Source organism: Petaurus breviceps, unplaced genomic scaffold (genome assembly GCF_028583685.1).
Source record: "Petaurus breviceps papuanus isolate PSGF00001 unplaced genomic scaffold, PetGlider_PUasm1.0 185, whole genome shotgun sequence".
NCBI classification, from domain to species: domain Eukaryota; kingdom Metazoa; phylum Chordata; class Mammalia; order Diprotodontia; family Petauridae; genus Petaurus; species Petaurus breviceps.
Window position 1 is genome coordinate 2,753,146 of NW_027185797.1, and position 24,681 is coordinate 2,777,826.

At 41.1% G+C, this 24,681-nt stretch overlaps 2 protein-coding genes across 3 annotated transcripts in view; one reads left to right on the forward strand and one right to left on the reverse strand.

The window, feature by feature from the left end:
• KIAA1143 (KIAA1143 ortholog) overlaps positions 1 to 19,944 on the reverse strand; it is a 51,396-nt gene extending 31,452 nt beyond the window's left edge. The window contains exons 1-2 of one of the 2 annotated variants that reach the window (XM_069088333.1): positions 19,692 to 19,944; positions 12,176 to 12,320 (exon numbers count right to left, since the gene is read on the reverse strand). In XM_069088333.1, coding sequence (XP_068944434.1) covers positions 12,176 to 12,320; positions 19,692 to 19,799 — 253 coding nt within the window. In that variant the 5' untranslated portion in view covers positions 19,800 to 19,944. The remainder of the gene's footprint in view (positions 1 to 12,175; positions 12,321 to 19,691) is intronic. The other variant, XM_069088332.1, reaches the window with a different exon arrangement.
• Positions 19,945 to 20,019: 75 nt separating this feature from the next.
• Positions 20,020 to 24,681, forward strand: part of KIF15 (kinesin family member 15) — a 63,946-nt gene continuing 59,284 nt past the window's right edge. The window contains exons 1-4 of the mRNA XM_069088331.1: positions 20,020 to 20,178; positions 22,172 to 22,214; positions 23,101 to 23,287; positions 24,060 to 24,136. Of these exons, the coding sequence (XP_068944432.1) occupies positions 20,160 to 20,178; positions 22,172 to 22,214; positions 23,101 to 23,287; positions 24,060 to 24,136 (326 nt within the window). The 5' untranslated portion in view covers positions 20,020 to 20,159. The remainder of the gene's footprint in view (positions 20,179 to 22,171; positions 22,215 to 23,100; positions 23,288 to 24,059; positions 24,137 to 24,681) is intronic.

Sequence of the window (24,681 nt, forward strand, 5' to 3'; positions counted from 1 at the left end):
TTTTTTTTTTTTTTTTTTTTGCTTTTTGGAGGGCAATTGAGGTTAAGTAACTTGCCCAAGGTTACATGGCTACTTTTTTGTATGTGTGTGTGTGGGTGTTAAGTGTCTGAGGCCGGAACCGAACTCAGGTCCTCCTGACTCTGGTGCTGGCGCTTTACTCACTGTGCCACCAGACCTGTGATTTCACTGGTGTGAGGAACTCTAGGTGTAGAAACTCCCTCCCCAAAGAAATGAACAACTTCTTGATAATTTACAGTCTTAGGGACTTGTCTGGGACCCTGAGAAAGAGGTTAAGTCATTTATCCAGGGTTATACAGCCTGGATGTATTAAGGGCTGGATTTGAACTCAGGTCCTTCTGACAAAGTGATTTTCCTTTAAGTGCATATCTGATCATTCCCCCTCCTCAAACTCCAGTAGCTCCCAATTGTTTCTAGGACCAAGAAGGGACTCTTCTGTTTGGTTTTTACATTCCTTCGCACCCTGACTCTCTCTAATCTGTCTTTCCAGTCTCTCTGTCTGTCTCTCACAGACACACACACACACACACACACACACACACACACACACACACAGCCAATGGTGTAGTGGTTAGAGCACTGGGCCTGTAATCAAGAAGCCTTGATGTCAAATGTGAACTCAGATACTTACTAGCTGCACAATGCTAGGAAAGACACTTGCCCTCTGTTTTCCTCAGCCGTAAAATGGGGATTATAACAGCATCGACCTCAGTGTGGTTGTGAGGACCAAATGGGATCATATTTGTCAAGTGCCCAGCACATGGTAGGCTTTAAAGAAATGCTCATTTCTTTCTGGCTGTCTCTGCATATATGCATATATGTAAATAGGCACATATTTGCTCATGAAGACAAGGGACTGTTTCGTTTTTTCATCTTTGTATCTCGGCTCCTTGCCCAGTGCCCAGTGCATAGTAGGGATTTCTCCCATGCTTGCTGATGGATCCCTGACTGTAAGATAAGCCAGCTCTACCCACTATGCCAGTTGCTCCTCTAGAAACATGTGACCACATAAACAACACAAACATCACTGATCCCTTTTGGCAAAAGGAGGAGAAAGAAAACATGGCAGCCAGACTAGACCTGAATGGCCGGTTCCAGCACAGAGGCGCTGCTCTCATTGGCTACGGGATCCCAACCTAGTGCCTTCTAACTGGGTAATGAAATCGTTTCTCACAGGAAGAAAATCTTGCAGAAATTCAACTTTTGAGGCAGTGCTCAAAATTCCATCTCTGAAAATGAATGCAGGCCATTCCCCGGGATCATCGTTCCAATATGAGATTCATCAGACACCGTGATGTGGGACGTGATATAGGTGACCTCTGCCTGCCGAAGACGAGAGGCCCAAAGCTCCAGCCTGACTCTCATACCTACAGCTCGCTCACTCGCAGAGTTAGCAAGGGTTTTCAAGTCTTGACTAAGAGCTTCTATTAGGGAACAACCAAATGAGCTCAAGTTAAGGGGAGCCCAGTGATACTTATCCATGCTTCAGAATTTCCATTCAGGTCAGAAGCTCCTTATAGAGCAGATCAGTCATCAGGCAAAGAAACAGGGACCTTGGCCTGGGCGAAGGCAGATGAGCTGCAGTCACAAAAAGGCCCGACCCATGCCTGGCCAGGCTTCTGGCTTGTTATCTCCATAGCAATGCAAAGTACCTCAGAAAGGATATACGTATATGTATGTATGTGTGTATGTATATACATATATTATGTGTGTACATACACACATACAATGGATATAGAGATATAAATATATATATATACATGCATATACATACACATATACACACCCCATAGATAATAGGACATAGCTAGGTGGCAAAGAGGATAGAGCACTGGGCCTAGAATCGGGGAGTCCTGAGCTCAAATTCAACCTCAGATCCTAACTAGCTGTGTGAACTTGAGCAAGTCACTTAACATGTATGCCTCAGTTTTCTCATCTGTATATTGGGGATAATAACAGCACCTCCCTCCTGGGGTTATTGTAAGGATATAATAAGTCAATATTTGTAAAGTGCTACATAAATGCTTCCTATTACTAGGAACTGGTGTAGGTCTGAATGGAGCAAGGAAAACAGAACAGAAGAAAAATTCTAGCCTGGCCAGAAAAATTCTAGCCTGGCCAATTATTAAGTCTGGAGGATACTGACTGGGGAAAGCTGAGATGCCACAAGGAAAGAGAAGTGCAGCTGCCAGCATCATCTGTTTCTCTACTCTTCCCTTTAAACCACTTATCCTGGGTCCCTTAAAAACGGGAGTGGTACAATGGATGAAGAGCTGGCCTCAGGGCCAAGAAAACCCAGGAACAAGTCCTGCATTTGACGCAGATTGGCTTACCCCTACCTCTCCTCTGTGCTCCTAGCAGCTCTCTAAGACTCCAAGTGGCAGACAAGGTGCTGACCTGCACTGGCAGAGGGAGCTTCCTCACCTGGGGGGTCCCTCTCCCATGGGATTCCCAGGTCTACTCCCGCCCTTATCCCTTGTGATCACCAGGCAGAGTAGAACTGGAAAGAGGAAGGCTGGTCATGAAGTCTAGCTACCCTGACTTCAATGTCAGAATAAAGGGGCAGAGAAGGAGGACTGTGGTCCCTTGCCACTGAGTACTCAGTAACTAAGTGACAAGCTCAAAGTTTTAAGTCCTGAGCTTATTCAAAGAGGATGAGGAGAGAGGCAGGATTATAATAAACCTGTCACACATTAATCCAGTTTCACATCCTCCTATCTTGGCCACATCGCACAGAAAGGTAATAAAAAGAAAATTAATTTCCACTTAGGTGAAATGGGATAGCACAGAGTTATGTGCCTGACAACCTTTAAGAGAATACAGTCAACAAGCCAGTAAAGTGGCACCAGACCCGTGGTCTCCCGGGGAGTGACATCTTTCCATGGTGGCACATTCATATCAAAGAATGGGACCACTGATCATCTGTTTCTTCCAACCGGGTCTATGAAATTCATTGGTGTAGGGGAGGGAGCTGCAATAACCCATGGGGGACTGTCTGCATCTGGCTGGCAGGAACTCCCTCCTCCCATGCTACTCAGCACCCGCTCTGTAACTGAGGGACTTGCCAGGACTCCCAGGGAGCGTGTGCCCAAGGCAGGCCAGGAGGCCGGTCCTCCTGACCCACAGTCAGCTCTGACCACTCTGCCATGCTCCTTCCCCGTCAGACCAGTGGCTCCTGTTGTCTTCTCTGTCACTTGCTATCAGTCTCCCAAACATGCCACTTCACCTGAATGTACTTTCTTTTTGTATGCTGCTCAGTGGTGAGCACTGAAGGAGAGCAGAACAGCATTAAAGCTGTGGGGTAGGAAGGGGCTATGGGAGCCAGGCTGATAGAAAGATAAACCAGGGTATACAAGGGTCCCAGAACAGAGGTGAGACAGTGGCCCTGCTGGAGAGGGAATTCGGGACTGGACTCTGACTGCTGGTTATCCATCTGGTTACAACAGAGCACAGTCCAAAATGAAGCAAACATACCAATTTAACCTACCTGATATCTAGTTTTTTATTATTGTATAGAATTTAATATTGTATAGAAGAGATATATTTATAAAAATTATTTTAAAATAGTATAGTAAAATAAGCTATTGTACTACAGTATTATAATATATAACATATTGTAAGATATTATATAATACGTAATATATATTATGTTATTTATTACATTACAATATATTATATAGTAATGAGGTAGAAACATTAGCAACTAAACTGTAGTACTTCTATAATATCAGTCTTCACATCATTCTTAAAGCACGAAAATAAATCTCTGAAAATCTGAGGATTTAAGCTGCAAAGCCACTATCGCTTTCATTGCCTATTAATGAAGGAGGACTTCTCACATTCTGGGCAGCTACCAAATTCTGCTCCTAGAAATGGGGACTGGTACTGCAGGCAGCAAATACATACATACATCACTCAGAGGGGGCCAGCAGCAGGAGGAGAGCTTTAACAAGCAGACTAAGAAGGAATAAGCCCTGGATGATCAAGACCCTGCATCATTCATCTGAAATACTGAAGTAAAGAAATGTGGATTTGTTAAAGCCTGTTACAATACCTTCTTTAAACTGGTGAGGCACATTTCACCTTTTCACATTAAAAGAAGACAGATGAGACTAACCTTGCTTTAAGTTTACAAGGACAATCTCTAGAAATTGATAAAACATCTTTCCTCCAGTGGCCCAAGAGAGATGAAATTAAAGATGCAATCTTGGTTCTGATAGTTCTTAAATTGAAGCCTGAATAAAAGCTAAACCTGGTACTACAAATCAGGGAAAGCAGCATTTCTATATCAAATGCTAAAAAGAGGTTTAAAAAAAAAACTACTGGAACATAGTGATTGACAATTAAATATGAAAGATCAAAAAAGAAAGGAATAAAAATATCTGAATAGGTAATTTTAGAGTTTCATATACTTTTATCAAGAATTGATGTCAGAAAGTTTGTGGAAAGAGAAGAACACTAATACATTGTTAGTGGAGCTGTGAATTGGTCCAACCATCAACTTGAAATTATTCTAAGAGTGACTAAAGTGTTGAAACTGATCAATCCAGAGTCAAGAAGGTCAATGACCAAAAAAAAAGGCCCAATATACACCAAAATATTTATAACAGCACATTTTGCCACAGCCAAGAACTGGAAACAAAGTAGTTATCCATCAAGTGGGAGTGGCTAAACAAAACAAACTATGGTAAGGCACAGAAATGTAATGATTTATTATCGCACTTTAAGAAATGATGACTATTGGGGCAGCTAGGTGGCACAGTGAATAGAGCACTGACTGGCCCTGGAGGCAGGAGGACCTGAGTTCAAATACAGCCTCAGACATTTAACACTTACTAGCCATGTGACCTTGGGCAAGTCACTTAACCCCAAATGCCCTGCCCTCCCCCCTCCAAAAAGGAAAAAAAAAAGTTTAAAAAAATGACTGTGAATGCAGAGAAGCATGGAAGACCTACATGAACTGATGAAAAGTGAAGTATGCTGGATCAATAAAACAAAACACATAATCACTAAAACAATGTAAACGGAAAGAACAACAATAAAACCATCCAAATAAATGCTGCAAAATAACAACCAAAGAAGAGGGATGAGAAGGCACCTTCCCTGCCCCCACTTCTCTGTAGAGGTGGTGGCCTAGATATGTGAACTGGTGTCCCATTTTTCAATGTGTTGGCTAATTTTGTTGAACTTTTGCTCCTTCTTTGTTATCATAAGGAACAGTTCTCTATGGTAGGAAATGTAGCTGATGCAAAAAGAAATGATATCAATAAAAATTTTATTTAAAAAAATTATCCAGTCCATATTCCATTCACAAATTGATAATCTTTTTTGATTTCACTAATGTCCCCTTAAAACCAACATTATTAAAAACCATTAGCCAAATTTAAAAATATTATGAAAAAAATGCTTTCAAGATCATAGATGCTGAGCTAAATTATCCCACGTAGGTACCTTTGGAAGTTACATTAAATTACTCAGGCTTCTAAGCAACCAAATGCAGCCATTTTGCTCCATAGCACCTTTGGGCTTTGTAAAAATCATTCGCCTCTTCCAAATTTGCCCAAATTGTCATTAGAGGCAAAACAGATACTAGAAATCTATTCCTTTTCCACTTAAAATACAGTCATATGACTTCTTACCCCAATTTTCCAGATATTCAAGCAAGTTTTAATTTTTCTTTATTAAACCACACACAGTAATAGAATAACAGAAATCTATTCTAGCATAGACATGACTAAAACCTCCAGATCAGCCTTGCAGATTTGGATTTAACATCACTTGCCGGCCTGAAATTCTAGTCTTAAAAAACTTTTCCTTTTCTTTGCCCCCCCCCCCCCTAGTCACTAAGTCTTACCTGTTTCCTCAAAGTTTCTCTCCTCTTCTTTCTTGCTTTTGATCCTCATGCTGCCACCCAAGCCCAGAATGTTGTCATTTGAGGCCCAGATAATCACTCCTAACTCATCTCCCTCTCTCCATTTCTGCTCTAACCCATTCTGCATATTATTTCCAGATTAGTTTTTTCTGAAACACTGCTTTCATCAAGTCACTCCCATTCTCAAAAACCTTTACATGCTTTCCATTTGGATAAAGGCCTAACTCCTTGGCCCAGTGTGGAGTTAAAGCAGTGATCAATCAAGAGACGTGGGTTCTAATCCTGGTTCCACTATAGCAAGGCATTGGCAACTCTTGACTCAGTTTCCTTATCTGTAAGATATAATTAGATTGTGACTCCTTGAGGGCAGGAGCCTTCTTTTGCCTCTTTTTGGATCCACAGTACCTGGCACACAGTAGGAACTTAATAAATATTTACTGACAGACTGACTGCAAAATTAGGGAGCTGGACTAAGTCTCCTTCCTTTTCTACAATGCTATAAAGCATCTACTCCAGATTTTTAATCAATTTTTACAGGTTCTGCATCAACCCTCTGCTCAAGCCAGACCATCCCTCCATCACCTGTCTCCTTCTCTCCGCTCCATGCTGCCTCACCCTCAATGCTCTATCTCCTTCTCTCTGCTTGGCCCTATTTCACCCACACTTCAAGTCTCACCCACTCCATGCTGCCTCACCCGACCCCTCTCACCCACAGGGACTTCCTCTCACACATAATGTTTGTTACCCTCATTGATTACTTAATCATGCGCTGACTGACTCATGGCAGGCTTCATACTGTTTCTCTATTTTATTTAACCCTCATATTGTGATTTAGTGGGGGTTTTTCCTCATGGATAACATCCTGTCTTTCCACCTCAACAAGGAGCTCCGTGCTCACTGGCTGCTGAAGGCTACGATCACTGTCTCTAGTCTTCTTTGTGATCCCCATTGTACCCTGTACAGGCTTAACAGTAGGGGCAATAGTGGGAAGGGGAGAGGGTGCTGGACTGACTTGGAGGAGGGAGAGACCTGGGTTTGAAATATGCTTTCTACACCTTCCATCTCCATGATTTCAGACAAAGGCATCTAACCCTTTGGAGTTACTTCCCTCATCAAGATCACAATACCCAAGGTACCTCCATTCTTCACAGGGTTGCTGTGGGGATCAGATCAATAACACATAGAACCAGAGATCATCAAGTACAAGCCCCGTGGGTTACAGAAAGGGAAACCTGGTGCCAAAGAGGAAACGTGACTGACCAGGCAGGCAGTGAATGTCAGAGATGGGATTTCAACCCTGGTCTGATGAATGACTCTATAGCCAGGGCTCTGTCCACTATATCAGTTCTGAATTATTATTACTTTTATTATATCATATTATATCATATCATATTATGTTTTTTATTTGCTGATAAGCAGCAGCAGTAATAATGTGTTTGAAATACCTAAGACAATCCACAAGAGTCCCAACAAGCCCAGCCAATCTCCCCAGAGTGTAGGTCCATGAGGTCATGGGATTGCCACTGGATTTTTTCCACTGAAACAGAACAGGGAGGAGATACAATGGCCATTCCCAAGATTGGCTCAAGTCCAAGGGGCTTAGAAGTGATGATGAGAGGAGCCAGGCCAGTCTAACAGTAACCTGAATCCAAAGAAAACATGCAGCATTAGAGATTAAACAAAGAAATAGGCTCTCAGTTTACAAAATGAGCTGATGTGATCTAGAAACAACATGGGCAGAGGGGCAGAGAGCTCATAGGCTGACTACAGATGAAATGATATGCGTGTGGCACTAAATCCTCAAGTCAAACCCATGCCATATGAGCTGGAAAGTTACTTTTAATGGGCCTGGCAGTAACCTAAGATGAAAGTTTCAAGCTGCAGTATGAAAATGGAGCAAGTCCAGCCTAATGCAGCAGATAAAGAATGCACAAGAATACAAACTCTAAAATGGCTAAGTTAGCTCGCTTCTCTGGGACAATGGGGAAGCTCTTTGAAAGCCCCACAGTTTCCAGGCAGCACATTCTTACACAAGCAAAATGTGAAGAGGATCAGAATGGCACTGACACAGTTAGAACGAGGAAGGCCACTTGCTGCCAAGTTTGGGTCATCTGCCTATAGCAGAAAGTCCCTGATCCCAGGTGAACCAGAAAAGCAGCAGAAAAATCAATCTGACAGATTATAATGAACGCAGGGAAAGGGCGTCTCGTACCATTCACCACTTTGGCTTTTATGAAACTTCATTTCTCAGGAGATTTCTCTCTCTCTCTGTCCCTCTCTGTCTCTGTCTCTCTTTAACTTTTGGCCCAACAACGTTGCTTTGTTTTGGAAAGTTCTATGAGGAAATCTGTAGTAAAATCCCATAAAAACCACGGTAAGTTGTTATGACAAATTCCAGTCCATCCTCCACAAAGAAAGAAAAATCTACATGTAATATTAAGTCATAAAGAAGAGCTATGAATAGGGTTTGCAAAGTTTTCTAAAGATAATTTTGGTTGCAAGGTTGCATTCTGCATAAGTCAGAGAGTAAAGGAAGAGATATGAGTGGGCTATCACATTTCTTGGGGTCTCCTCTCAAGCCTAAGCAGGAGTTCAAAGGTAGCATCTAGTACCTGCAACATGGGCAATCCCTGAATCATGGGTCAAGGGGAAATCATATTTTCCCACAAAAACAATATTAAAATTTATGGTTGTTTGCATTCATGACCAATAACTGTACATCATATAGACCACAGCTATGATCAACAATATGAAAGAAAGGCAGATATAACAAACAGAAACCTCTATAATTATTTAAATAATTAAATCATACTTGAATTCCTATAAAGTTTATCCTACCTATCAGTTATACATGGAATCCCAGTGTATTATAAAATATATAGATAGCACCTAAAAAAGGCAACTCTATTGCCCATAAATTTGACTTAATCTTGATATGTTACCTATACTATGTTATAAATGAAACTTAATAATTTTTTAAAAATTTAAACAATTTTTAAAAGAATATTTTCATTTATTTTTTTACAGAGAGTTTTGTTTTTGGTTACTTTCACTGTAACTATCAGAGAAAGGGATATGAAACAGCAAAATCTGAATAAATTTAAGAAGGAATCAGACTATGTTGTTTAATTTCAACTGTTTTTCAAAAAAAATTGTTTTAAAAATTTGTTAGCTGTGTTCCCTCCCTCCTGCCCATTTTCATTCCTTGTTTAAAGGATAGCTCTCTAGCAGAGGATTTGAGATAATATAATAACAAGATATATCAACAAATTTTTAAATTAAAAAATAAAAGTGTAAGAAAGAAAATGAGGGGATTAGTGAAATTAAACTAAACAAAGCCAAACTACGCTTTTAAATTAAACAATAATTTTAAGCTTAACATTTTAAAGGGCTTTTGGGAGTTGATTTAGATGGCCTAGCTCTAGGGAGATATAGAGAGGGAAGCAGTGGGATGCTGCACAAAAGAAGTTAGGACCAATATTTTATTTTGATATAACAGAAGCATTCAAAATGACTCTCTTAGCCTTGTGGCTTGGCTTGAAGTTGGGCACATTCTTTAAAACAAAAAACAATCCCTGTAGTCATCCAAATAGATGAAGGTCTCATTGAGGATATCTAAGCCTCAACCTTTACCAAAGGTTCTGAGAATATTACCTAACCAGTTGTACTAAAACCAATGTGTTTTTTTGCTTGTTCATTTTTGTTGTTATTTTTTGCTCTTCTTCCATATATGTATATACATTTATAGTAGCACACATACATATAAATATATATAGCAGTACATATTTATACATGCTATTACATAAATGTATATGTATACACACGTGCACTGATAGCTTATGAAGCTTTAATAGTTTGACTGTAATAACACTCAATATCAATCTGAACCTCAGTTTCTTACAGCTTGATAAAGTATATAAAGCACTTTGTAAGTTTTTAACACACTGCATAAATTCTGGTTGTTAGCTAAGTAATTCCTAAGTGGAAAGATCAAAACCCAACCCGAGCGGCTGACACAGACTTCCAGGGGGAAGAAGCATTTGATGTGATCTTTGAGGGATGGAGAGGAAGGCAACTACATTGTCATCATAGCTTCTTGCTTTCACTCTGGCTGATATGCCTGGAATTCCAGAGAATAGTCAAAGTGAAAGCAAGAAGGTATGACGATGCTGTAATGTATATTCAATAGCAGAAAGTCATCTAGTGTGGCTGGTGCATGAGAATGCATAGATGGAAGTAATGAGCCAAGGTGAGGATGGTACAGTAAGATCAAGTTGTGATATGCCTGTAATGTCAGGCAAAGGGAGGCTAGCGGAAACCACCGAAGAGAGGAGTAATGTGTAAAAGAAGGATCGTTGTTGCAGCAAGCAGTATGTGGGCTGGATTGGAGCAGGGAGAGGATGGAGTTGGGAGGACTCACACAGAGATTACTGCAATAATCCAGACAGGTGGTAAAGAAGAGCTGAACTCCAAGGAGGCAGTGCGAAGAAATGACGGGATCTAGTAACTGACTGAATGGATACCCAGAGTAAGATAGAGGAGAATCAGCTGTAACCCCAAGGTTACCCACACAGAGACACAGGAAGAACGGCAAAACCACAGAGAAAAACAGGACAGAGAGAAGGGGCAGGTTAAGGGGGAAGAGCCTGAGCTCAGTTTGGAACATGTTAAATCTGCAGGAACAGTGAGACATCTGGGGGAAGACATCCTATGGGCAACTGGAGGTATAGGTCTGGAGTACAAAGAGGTTCAGGGGTAGATAGAAATGACTTTGGAGTCATCTACAAAGAGATGACAGTGGAAACCACAGTAGAATTTAAGATTATCAAGTAAAAATATGGGGAGAGAAGAGAATGGAACCGCGGGCAACACAGGAAGAGAAGGATGGGCTGGGGGAATGGAGAGAGAAGAAGCAATTGGAGGGGCAGAAGGAGGATGAGGTGAGTGCCGTGTCTCTAACATGAAAAAAAGGAGAAGATGGGGTGGAAAGCAGAGCGACAAGCGTGCAAGAGCTCCAGGAGGACGAAGATTGGACAAAGGCCACTTAACAAACAGTTCTACAGGAATCAGACTGCCAGCTCCTTGAAAGGGGAACTGTCTTGTGTCTTTCTCTGAATCCCCAGCACCTGGAATACAGCAGGCACTTATTAAATGCTTGTTGCTATGACTTGACTTCTTGACTAGGACAAAAATACCTCATTAGTCCCTCTCTAGGAGGCAATCCCTATAATATATACATCGTTAACTTAGTATTTAAAATTTGTGGTATAACTACAATATAAGATCTTATTAAAACTGGACAGAGTTGCATAATGATTCTGCTTTTTTAATTATGCTGATTATTTTTGGAGGGAAGGGCTAATTTTTTCTAAAATAATACTTTTTTATGAGAACTTCAGAACTGGGGTTATTAACAAAGCTATCGGGAGAAAGGTAAAAGTAAGGCAAATCCTGATTTGGAGGCTACTGGCAAGTACAAATAAAATCTAAAAAGCTGTATCTGGCATGTAAACAGTAGCTGCCTTCTATTAGAATGAACCTTAGAACTTATTGCTGTGGCTGTCCCTTCCAATGCTGCAGATCCCAACGTGGCTGTGCCTGCCTATCCTATGTACCTCTCACCCACATCTCCCATGAAATTAGCCACAGCAGCACTCAAAGCACCCCTCAGTTCCTCCTGACATCATGAAATACTATCCTGCAGCAAGAAATGCTGAAACAGACGGATTCACAGAAGTCTGGAAAGAGTTCTATGAACTGGTGCAGAGTGAAGTGGGCAAAACCAGGAGAATCAATTATACAATAACAGCAACACTGTAAAAACAAGCAGCTTTGAAAGCTGGAAGAACACTGAGCAACGCCATGACCAACTACTTCCAGAGGACCAATGACGAAGCATGCTACCAGCCTCTGGACAGAGAAGTGATTAGTTCAAACTGCACAATGAAAAATGCATCTCTGGACATGGTCAATGTGGGAATCTGTTTTGTTCACCTAGACATATTTTCATTTCAAGGGTTTTGTTTTTCCTTTTAAATCAAAAGTGGGCTAGGTAGAAGGGTGAAGATAAAAAATTTTAAAAGGTCTATACAAGTGGAGTGATGACCAGAAACCTTCACTTGGTTCTACTTTTTCAGGGAGTTTTCAACTAAATTGACTTAGGACCACAATAAAATGCTAGCAGCTATCATCAGTACTAAATATCTCAAGAAAATACAATATACAAATTCATTCCATGTTTCAGGTTATTGCTATGTTCTGGAAAATGAAACTGCCTTAGAATACCTGGTTTGGAAGACTTTATCTGCTGCTTAATTTTCATGACTTCTTCTGCTGATAAATCTCCTTTTTTCAGCACGACAACTTGGGGTTGTTCATCTTCATTGTCACTCCTGTCATCATCTCCCTCAGGGATTTCAGGTTGAATTTTCTGGAAGAAAATCCCCAAACACAAGACAGATCACTAACCTCAACCAACTCCACATCTCTGAAATTGCAAAGTGAAGGGAAAATAGGACCTTACTAAGTAAATAATATAGCCCTATAAATATATCCTTAATAAGTAAATAATATAGCCCTATAAACATGTGCTTACTAAGTAAACAAGAACTGACAAAGAACTTCACAGTGACTGAAAGGCTCACTCCCTTCTACCTCAGGTCCTCCACTTTTTAAATCATCTATTCATTTCCTCCTTTGAGATGATTTTCTCATAGTTTACCAACACGTATGAATTCCATCACTCTTATAATCCCACTGAGACAAATGAAAAGTCCAAGAGACATGATCATTAATAACCAATTATTAATAGTCATTTCTCTCACTGCCCCTTCCATACAATCTTCCTGTGCCAATCTGAAGAGATGTGATGCCTTTCTTGAGCCTCCACATCTCCCTTCTCATTTCCAACCAACCAATAAGCACTAATTCTTAGAAAGTACTATAAACAACAATTCTGATACTTCAGGAATTTGTGATTTCATTGGTCTGGTCATGCTTTCCACCAACGAAGATCGTAACCCCTTTATAACTCAGAAGACAGTTTTCTTGTCTCTCCCACTGGACCGTTGGCTCCTTGGACTGTCTTTCAACTTTGTATCTTCAGCACTTGGCACCACATCTCACACACAGCAGGTGCTTAATAAATGCACAATGACCAACTGTAGCCAAAATCAAGAAGAGTCTCTGCAAACCTGACCAGCCTAGTCTGTTACCTGGACTATACTCAAAGTCTTTCCAATTTGGAGGTAACAACAACAAAACCAGCATTTATATTGTTCTCTCAGTTTACAAAGCACTCTACAGATATTATCTCATTTAATCCTCACAACAACCCTAAGAGGGAGGTGCTGACATTAATTCCCATTTTATAGATGAGAAAACTGAGGCTGGAGAGAGAGGAGACTCAGCTGGGGTAACATTTAGACTCCAGTCACCTGACTCTGAGCCTAGGGCTCAGTGATTGTCACCAGGTGACAGTCCTCCTCCCATGCAGATGGAGGCCCTGTGCCACAAAGGGGACGTGGCATGTAACAGACCTACTATACAACATCTACTGTTTGGTCTTGCCCGGTTGTTTGTCTTTATTCTCTCCTATCATTTGTGGCAGAGACTTGAAGTCAGAAGCCGTGGTTACACACCCCGACTGGCCACATGCCATCAGTGTAACCTTGGACAAAGAGACCTCTAGTCTCTGTGGGTCCCAGTTTCATCATCTGTAAAATGAGACAGCGGATTGGATGGTTTTTAGAGACCCTTCTGGTTCTCACACTGTGTGACTGTCATGTGTCTATCTACCTTCTTGACCGCTGTCTTCGTCTTGGCTGGACAGCTATGAAAGGAGCCTGATTCAGTAACACGTGTAAGTTGTGTGCAGAATAAATGCTCTGAAGGTACAGAATGAAAAACAAAAATAAAATCCTTTGGGATATTGATGAGACTGAGATCTGGGTATTCTCATTTTCTTTTAATCAATCCTTTCTCGGGAATGACTAGCTGAAAAACAAATGGAAAAGTCTCTAAACAAGTACAAAAGCAGTCACTGGGAAGAAGCCAGGCTTTTCTGAATTAGGTTCCAAAAGGGCCTTGTGAGGTATATTGAAAACCTTAATTACAGAATGATTTCTTTTCATGCTGTACTCTCTCCCCCACATTCACAAATCACAGGAAAGAACAGTTAACAGGGCCAATTATAATACTAAGCTGAATGAGAATTTAGCCGTATTCATTGCCTGAGGAATACAACAGAACACAGTGTACTGCTCCAGAAGCAAGTCTCTTAATTCCCCAGGTCAAATCTGTAAACAAGGATTGATCTGGAATTAGCACCAATCACAATGATTACCATCCACATGAAATGTCTTTTATTACTGTTCTTTGAAGGGTGAACTAAAACGTGGTAGGGAGCTGGGAGTGAACATTTTTACTGCATGCTTACTATGAACTAAGCACCGAGGATACAGATAGAAGAAGCTTCCTGTCCTCAAGGAACACACACTCTAACTGGGCTGGACAGCTTACAAAAACAAAGTAGAGCTGCTGGGCAGATGGTAGGGCGAGGCAGACCTGGGGAGCCAGAGGCAAGGCAGATGGTGGTAAGGTTTGCTGGCACCCTATCTCCTCAGAAGGATTAGTCATTGTTGCTAATTTCATCACAGCCTTATGTGCAGGGGGGCAGCTAGGTCGCACAATGAATAGAGCACTGGCCCTGGAGTCAGGAGGACCTAAGTTCAAATCCAGCCTCAGACACTTAACACTTACTAGCTGTGTGACCTTGGGTAAGTCACTTAACCCCAACTGCCCTCCAAAAAGCCAAAAAATAAAAAAAAAATTTTTTTTAAAGCCTTATGTGCAGTTAAGCAGCTGGTGGAAGGGGTGGGTACCACTACCATCCACAAGTCCTGGATAAGTTCTGAGACTGGATGCCACACTTGAGTTGGAGTCCAAAATTATCAAATGGGCAAAGTTGATTTTAATTCATTTCCTATATTCCTTGTAATACCTTCTTTTCACTTCTCTACCCTTTTCCCCCAGTGTTCTGTCCCCCACATATCCAGGACACTCTGGATTTCCTCCAAAGAACCTCTGTTTCCAGCATACCACCCAGGACTTCTCTTCCTAACTGCAATACCAAGCTCTAACATGGGCCCTCACCCTCTCCCTCTTGTGCTTTCCCCAAAAGAAATTCTCTCTTAAAAGAAGCAATCTTCTCTACTTTAAAATGTTCACACTAAGGTATGACTGACCGTCTAATGGTTTTAAGTTTCCAGAGGCTGCATGTAAACAGGAAGTTTATAAAGAATCTCCAACTAGTAGAATGTCTAGAAATGTTTTTAAGGACAAAGGCTGTTTCTACTTGCCTTCATCATGGCCGTGCCCACTACAAAAATGTGATCTCTTCCAATTTCAATAACTGAAAGCCAGGTGGTGTTAGAGAACAGTTACGTCTCAGAATTTGAATACAGGCATACCCTGCCTAGAATTCTACAAAAAACAAAATGTTAGGAGGAAGGCTGTCAAAGGGAGCAAGATTTTGCAGATTCAAGGTTTTAGTTCTGTATTTTATTAAGGCCATCACTGTGAAATGAGGTGGGAGTGGAGGAAAGGGTGCAAAGAGAACCCTCATGTGCAATATATCTTATAAAGACTCCTCTACCTTAAAAACATAAAACATAGTGGTTTTAAAAAGGCAACCTTTTGGGGCGGCTAGGTGGCATAGTGAATTAGATCACTGGCCCTGGAGTCAGGAGGACTTGAGTTCAAATCCAGCCTCAGATAATTTATACTAGCCATGTGACCTTGGGCAAGTCACTTAACCCCAATTGCCCAGCCCTCCAAAAAGAAAAAAAAAAGGCAGCTCCAATAGTAGCTATTAAACTCACTCTTATCTACTAATTTCTTTCAGCACATGCAACAAAAACTATTTCAAAAGCAATATGCTTATTTCCTAAGAAAGGAGAAGCCACTATTAAACAGCTTCCTTGGTTTACAAAGCCATATTCAGGGAACTTCTATCACCAGGCTGTGTTAACTCAGAAGCCTGAATCTATAATAGGGTGTTCTCTCTTTTTTATTATTTATACTACCAGGCTTCAAGACCCTAAAAAAAGTCATTTCTATTGAGTTATCTGAGTTCTACAACATAAACACTGGGGTTTTTTTTAGTGTATGTTTAATAAAAGTCATTTTAATGTTATCATTTCCATCACTGTATACTTGGAAAAATACATTTTGTACTCCATCTGCTGGCTGGATGGCCTTAGGTTCTATATTACTAGCAAATTTCTCAGTTACAATATTGGATTTTTAATTAAAAAACTGGAGAAAAAAATCTAAGTATCTCAGGGATATTCCCCAGAGTTCCAGAGGCTTTAATTAAATTGTAAAAAATTTTATGTAAACAAAAATTCTAGGTGCCAGGCAGCACTATATGTCATGGTATAGGAAGGGAAGAAGAAATACTCATTAAATGGCTTATGTAACAAAACTTTAAAACAATATTTTAAAATCTCAGCGTTTATGTGGCTTTCTTCTACTGCTATTAGATGTTTATTACTTCTATTAAGTTGAATCAATGGTCAGGGAGTAAAGAGTAGAAATTTACAAAGTGATTCTAATTTCTAACAATCAATACTACACTCAAGCAAAGTTGAAAGGTATAAAAATGAAGTAACTCTAAGAGTGCTTGGGCTGTTATAAAAAAAAAAAGAGCAGAACAATAATTTTCATTTAAATTGAGTTACAACTAGGAAACATCTGTCCTCTAGCCCTTGAGAAATGTCTCTACCCAAGGATTTGACTAAACAGCCTACAGTGGGTGAGTGGGTGGCTTACACTGAACATATGAAGAGATCATGCTTAGCTCGGATGTTTTATGTCAGTCTGTAGTTGAGTAGTTGGGAAGATGGTTAGAGTTCTTTGATACTAATGCCAAGATTGAGTGCTGCATCCTCCTGTGAGCCAATTAAATCTGAGATGGCATCTGGAGGCAGATTCTTCTCAATCCTAGAAGCTGGGAGTTTGGCCACTAGGAAGTTTAGAAATCGTGTGAATGGATTAATGCAAAACCACTACTAGGAAAATAACTCAAAATGATGCTATACGTAGGCCAGTAATCTCACGTGTGTTAGCGAACGGGTCTTTGGCCTTAGTTTGAGTACTTGTTGGACCATAGACTTCTTTGAAAAATGGTCTCTTAATATTATTAGTTTTAATTATTATGACTCTGTAGCTTTGGTTTCCAACAGAGAATCGTCCAGAAAGATTTGCTAGAAGGCAGCTGGAAAAAGAGGCAGCCTATCTGTGCCATGTACATCTCTCCATTCTCCTTTGGGTCACTTACACATCTGATTTTTTGGAGATACTGGGGTGACTCCTAGTCACACAGCAGCATCAGGAGAACACTGACATCACTGCCTTAAACCCTATGTTCATTTTGGCCTCTACATTTTTGCTTGTATCATGCCAGTTTCTTTCCCCCTTCCCTACAGCAGAAATTCTGCACCTCTTTCAAGTGTCCAACTCTAATCCTGCTTCCTCCATGGAATTATCCTTGACTATTCCAACCCTACTCAGTAACTAGTCTCCATCAAGAATGTTGTTCTTAATTGTATTTTCTCCTAAAGTCAGATGAAACTCGGTATGGCTCAAGGGAAAGAGAGACAGGAAGACCCAGGTTAAAGTCCAGTCTCCTACACATGGGGGCTGTGTGACCACGGAAGTCACTTAAGTTTCCAGGACTAAGACTAAGTTAGAGGTGAGCCGCTGAGCTGTATCATAGCCTTTCCTCACCAGGAGTTCTCTATATGTAGGAAATGGCAGATCTAGAACAAATTGAAATACAGGATAATGCTTTCACACAGGTTCCTGTCACCCTGACTAGCTTTGAGAAGCCAGGAAGCCTGTGTTAGATTTCAGTTTGCCCATGCCTCTTAGCAGTTGAGGGTAGATACAGGTAGTATTCAATGAATACTTCCAGGGCTTTCAATTTTCACGGGGTGAGCCCTCTGAAATGAGAGCAGAGCATAAGGCTGCACTGCAGTCCTGCAGAACTGAGTACTAGGAGGGGGAAAGCGGAGTCCCTGGGTGCTGTGGACCGCCACAGAAAGCACGGAAGGGACAGCTTCACCAACACACCCCCATCTCTGACTGAGGCTGCAGAACGACGTAGATGAATGCTGGGCTTAGCTGACATAAAAAATACCGGTGAGATCACGGACAAGTTACATAATCTGAGTCTTTTTTTTCCTTCTTTATAAAATGGAGGTATTGGAGCAGTAGCCCTTTTTCTTTCTTAGTAGCTAGTGTTCATTAGTGACCGCGTCCCCAAAATTCAAACACCTGGCAGTCAAGCTGACAGGGACAAGCCTCTCAGTATTTAGCTAAACTGGTCATGAGACAACAGCGTGGCCCGGCCTGCACTAGACCTTTCCAAGTTACCTGTGGTCCAGTAAGTTGTAGCCTTCAAGATCCAAACCCCCTCCATGCCTTAAAGAACTAGCATAGCTGCTTTCACGAAGCTCACCTAATTCTCTATCATGTTCTCCTCATATTAAACGTCTGGGTCTTGGTTAATAAAGGATTATGTGAATTTTGTGCTTAGGAGAGTCACCCTTTTTGGTGTGAACTCAACTGGTCAAGACCCAGTGGCCTCAAAGACTGAATCCCCCAGAGCCCCACCTGACTGCATTTCCTCAAAGGCTTCACTGTTAGAGGGCCTTCGATGTAGACCCAAAACACTCTTAAGAGGACATCTAGCCTAACCTTGATGTCCTGGGTTCCAGTCTCTCAACTTTCTAACTAAATTTTCCCAAAAAAGTTAATTTGAGAGCAGTTTTTTTTTTTATTTATTTTTGCTGCCGGCTGGGCAAAACAAACTAGTCACAGCTCTGACTCAGTATTCGACCCAAATCAGCCATATAACCATGGGCAGGTCGATTAGCTTCTCAAACCCTCCACACAACACTTTAAGCTACACAATAACTGGTCCCCCTTCCCTCCAAGGACACCGCCCCCGCCCCCACCCCACCCCACTCCCATCACCCCCCAAGAAGGTGGCTAAGTGGGCCAGGAGTCAGAATTCTAGACCTGAGTTCAAATCCAACCTCTGACCCTTACCAGATATGTGACTCTGGCTAAGTCACTCAACCTCTGTCTGTGGGCCTCTGCTTCCTTATCCGTGGAATGGGGATAACAACATCACCTGACCCTTCTAAGGCAGTAATTGTAAGGCGTTCTGCAAACCTTAAAGTGTCATAGGAATGCGAGCTACTTTATATAAAAATTGTTGTTTTATAGCTATTTTATTTGTCAATTTATTTACAAATATTTGCTTGTTTACTTATTTATTCTTTATTGCTGTTGCTTTTACTAAGAGGAGAGGGACCCGTCCAAATAAGAATACCTGCCACAGTAACTAAATTTTATGTAACATTTTTTAAACTGCAAGATTCCTTGCACACGTGATCGCTTCTGGGCCTCACAAGCCTGGGGGAGGCAGTTGCTATTCTATTCCTGTTTTACAGAAGAAGAAACTGAGGCAGGCGCAGATGAAGGGACCTGCCCACGGCTACCCAGACAATAAGTTTCGGAGGGAAGATCTGAACTCCAGTCTCCCCCTCCCCCCGCTGCTCCCGCTCCAGGACAGAGCGCCCCGCTCCGCTGTGGGACCCAGCTCCGCCGCAGCCCACTAGGCCTGGTCTGACCCAGCCGGCGGCCCGTAGAGCGCAGCAACAACCGGAAGTAAAGGGGACCGGGCGGGGTTTCCTAAGCAACTCGAGGGGCGGGACAAGTTCCTCCTCACCTTGGTTTCTACGGTGGGCCCTTCCTTATAGCCGACCTTCTGCTTGAAGCGGGACAGGAACGCGGGCTCCGGCGGACGCACGTAGGACACCTGATTCCGCTTGCTCATGGTTACTCTGAGAGGAAGTGCCCGGGGATGGGAGAAAGGCAAAGGGGCCCCGGATCTTACCCGTCTCCCGGAAGCGAGAGTACATTTCTTCCCACCTCGGCCTCCGTAGCCGGGGGTGGGGCTAAGGACTCCTGATCTGTGACGCTATTTCCCCGACACGTGATAGGGGCCCTCCATCGTTCCGCTGACTTCCGCTCCTTCCATGGCGGCTCCCGTAGCGGCTTCCAGAGGCGGACTCGCTCCGCCCCTTTCCGGCCGCCTAGCGCCAAATTCAAACACACCGCCATTTTGCTCGCACTAGAGGTTGCCGCTCCTTTTTGGGGCTGGGGTTGGGGTTTACGTTTAGGGAGCGGGAGCGTCATGGCACCCGGTGTCAAAGGTGAGTGAGCGAGTGAATGAGTGCGTACGTGTTTGTGGGGGAGGGGTCCTACGGTGGTAGCTGCCGGGGCCCCGACCCCCACTGGGGGATGTAGGCCCTGTGGACCAGAAGCCCCCGGGGGCAGGCGGGGAAGCCTGGGAGGAGGGGCCCACCTCCAACTATGGCCGGCCCGTTAATTACTTTGTAATTAACACTGTGACATTGCGTGACACTGTCTGATATATAGTGCTTAGCCTATAACCGCACCAGGGCTTGAACCTCGTGGTCTGCCAGCTCCCTTCCAGCCTTAAAGCTGGAAAGCTGGGTCCTGGGTGTGAATTCTGCCTCGGAAAAAGTGCCGCAGTGAAGCTACGAGACTCTTAGGTCCCTCACCCCTAAGTCTGTGACCTCCGAAAACTAGGCCACCCCTGGTCTCCTCCCCCGTAGGTTGGGGGAACCGTTTTTCGCTTTGAGGGATGAGGAAACAAACAGAAACAAAGTAGACTTTTAAAAATAGTTGTTAAACGTAATGAACGCTTTATTCACTCGGCAAGCTAGACTAGTGGTTTTCAAACTTTTTAGTCTCAGGACCCACTTACACTCGAAAATTATTAAGAACCTCCAAGAGCTTTTGCTTATGTGAATCGTATCTATCGATATTTACAATTTAGAAATTAAAATTGATAAATGTTTTAAATATGAATCCATTTAAAATGACAAGCCCATTGCGTTAACATAAATAACACGTTTAATGAAAATGTTCTCCAAGACAAGTTTAGTAGGAAGAGTGGCTTTGTTTTACATATTTTTGCATATCTTAACATTTGGCTTAATAGAAGACAAATTCTTATTTCTGCTTTTGCATTCAGTCTATTGCTATATGTTTTGGTTGAAGTATATGAAGGTGCTATCTTTAAAATACCTGGTTTGTGGGAAATGTCATAGTTTCATAAGACCAGGCAAAACTAGAAGTGGGTTTTTATTTCTGTACCTAGGCTAAGACAACATACAGTATTTTTAACCCTTGTTATTTTCTTTCTTTTTTCCCCACCTCATTTTGGATCTGTAATATGTATAAAGTACCCCCTCCCCATGTAGAAACTACCCCAGTATGGATCAGCACCTCACCAGTCCTTTTGGTCCTAGAATGCTGTCTGTGGTGCTGAGAGGCTAAGTAATTTGCTATTGGTCGCACAGCTACTTACTATCCTTCCTGAGGTAGGATTTGGATCCATTTCTTCCTGTCCTCTATTCACTTGGCCATGCAGTCTCTGTAATGCTCATATAGATCACTTAAATGGGTCACAAAGTTTTAAGTCAAACTCGCTGCTACAGTTATAGGACAGTTCATTTCTTCTGTATTACAAAGTTCTACAACTTCATAGGCAGGAGTATTGAATACACCAAGAAATGTATAGTTGTTTTTTCCTCCTCTAAAGGAAGAAAAAAAGGTGGCACAGTGAATAGAGCACTGGTCCTGGAGTCAGGAGGACCTGAGTTCAAATCCCACCTTAGACACTTAATACTTAATAGCCATGTGACCTTGGTCAAATCAATTAACCCCAATTACCCTGCCTTCCCCCCTCCAAAAAACATCCAGAAAAAGACTTTTTTTTCTGGATGTGAGCATAATCATAGCCATCTTCTGCTTCTGTTTTTGTTACTTAGAAAACCCAGAAAGTACAACTTTGCTGTCAAAAACTGGTTATTTTAAATCTGTGCTTGAGTCTAGAGCTATCCATATACTTAGGAGTTGATTGCTAGAAGTATGAGTCTGAGGTAGCTGAAGTTTTGTTATGTGGCACTTTCTACTTTCAAAAATCACTTTTAATTGAGAATATATGTCACTTCCTTAATTGAAAAGTCAAGATCATTTTTAATTTCATCATATCAATGTCACTATTTCATCTGTTAATTGTTGGGGAGGTAAGAATAAAAAAAATGTCAATATCTGAATGTCCTTTGGTACCTTTTTAATTCACATTTAATGATATTTTCCTATCTTGTTTCCTAGATAGCTTACGTGCCGTAACACCATCTCAATCTAACCAAGTAAGGTAAGAAAAACTTCTTTGATGGCATTTTGAAGATGATATGGAAATGTGTTCTTGAGCCAAAAGGCAGCATAGACTGGAGAGTCTGTAGGGCCTTAATGAAAGGAATAGGCTTCAAATTAAGAGACATCAATTAGTATCCTGGGTCTTATACCTACCGTGTTTCCCCGATAATAAGCCCTCCCCCGAAAATAAGCCCTATTGAGATTGCTACTTATTGAATAAAGGTACATTTTTTTGTTCACATTTACCTGTTTATTAAAATTGCTGTCAATGTTCATTAAAATAAGCCCTCCCCTGAAAATAAGCCCTCTGGTGTTTTTCTGTCCAAAAAATAATAAGACAGTGTCTTATTATCGGGGAAACACGGTAATAGCTGCATGACCACAGGCATACTATTGAATTTCTCTGACCCTCCATTTCTTCATTATAAAAGACAGTAGTGATACTTATACTGCTTGCCCCACAGGGTTCTTATGAGGGAAGCATTTTGGAAACTCAAGGGCCATATAAATGTGAAATGATGAGCTCTCGTTCCTATTCCTTGTTCTTTTTTCCATGGTTAACTGGGATTTGGGGCAAATTACTTCAAATCTATAATTTAATCTAATCTTTGTGGACAGTAATGTGATATTCTCTTGAGGTTATGCCAAAATGAGCTTTTGAGAAATACTTGGAGCTTCTGGAAATGAGAATCCTGTAACTTAAAGTAGAACCTTATAGTTATTTGTGGGAGGAGCAGAAAGAGAATGGATAAGATAGATTGGTGTTGAGGTTGATTTGTTGAATGGAAAAATTTCAGGTAAATTAGAATTGATATGTTTAAGTATCTTTTAACTAGAAACTCATCTTTAGTAGACTTTGTCTTTAAATATTTGTTTTCCCCTAGTAATGAGGGTGATGTCATCAAAGTTTTTATAAGAGTCCGTCCGCCTACAGAGGGGCCCACACTAAATGATGGAGAACATCCTGGCATGTGCTTATCAGTGCTCACCTCCAATACCCTCCGTCTGCATTCTAAACCCGAGCCTAAGATCTTCACATTTGATCATGTTGCAGATATGGACACCACTCAGGTAATCTGAAAAGGAGAGCCTTTCTATGTATATGAAAGTCCAGTAGTTTTGTTCCACATTTTTTGGAGTTTTTCCAGGTCTTGGTCTTAGTGATTACCTTTTGCTCTCTGTTACCAGGAGTAATGTGAAATAGAAAAATAAATTTTAATTTGCAAGTAATACAGAGAAATAATTTTGATAAATAATTTGATTCTCTTCTTTCATGAAAACTTTTACTGAAACTACCTAGTCTGCTTTACTTTTCTGCCTGATGATTGTCATACTTAATTGCCAAAAGTCAGTTATGGGAAAGAAGAACTGCCACTATGCTACTTGGGGGAAAGTCCAGTCTGGCTTAATGAAAAGACTGATTTATAGACCGTTTTAAAATAAATACTATTTTGTTACTTATCACGTACATGTGATGAGTTAAAATACAAATAAGCATTAACTGAATTGGAGTAATAATAACTGATATTTGTTTTGTATTAAACATTTACAAAGTACTTAGCTATTTGAGGCTCACGACAACTCTAGGAGATGTCTACTCCAGATTTCACACATCACAGGGAGGTCAGGTGATTTGTCAGTGGTCACACAGCTGTTTGGTCAGAGTCAGGGTTTGAGCCGAAGCCTTGTTGACACCGGCAGTCTATCTACCACATCACTATGTAAGTTAATGAGAAAATTTTCCTCAAACCTAAAATAGGTTTGCTTTGTAAATATCATTACAGAATGCTGTGCATTTTAAATTATAAAATTGTAACAACACATTTTGGTATTTAATTCACAGGAATCAGTATTCTCAAGTGTGGCCAAAAGTATTGTTGAATCCTGCATGAATGGTTACAATGGGACCATCTTTGCATAGTAAGTTTAATTTAATTTATATAAGATGTAAAAAAAAGTTACTAGCAACATTAATGAAATTATAGGATGATTTTTTTTTGTAGTATTTTGAGAAATTTTTCTCATTTTTCTCATGCAATCCTGATGTCAAAAATGACAAGTAGTTTATGGGATTAGCATAACAAAGTGTAACTTTGTAGGTAAATGTTAGTACAGCTGCAAAGTAATTTGTTCCAGAAGTGTACATAAAATGTCTATGTAGGTTTTCAGCATTCAGTAGCAAAGCACTATTTCTGCAGCATCTGACAAACTTTTTTATTCTACCAGGGGGAATTGTGACAAAGAATGTCATGAATTGTACATGGTATTTTAAGGTCTCTTGAATTTATGTCTTTATTACGGTTCTTTAAATGGCCCAAATGAGAAAAAATAAAAAAACATGATAAATAACAGTTGTCATGTTTTACACGTTGTACAAGGAAGATTCACTTTTGCTATTCACTCATCCTCCTATAAAAAGTGAAGTAATTTATTCAAGAGAATTAAATTTCCTTTCCTGGGCAATG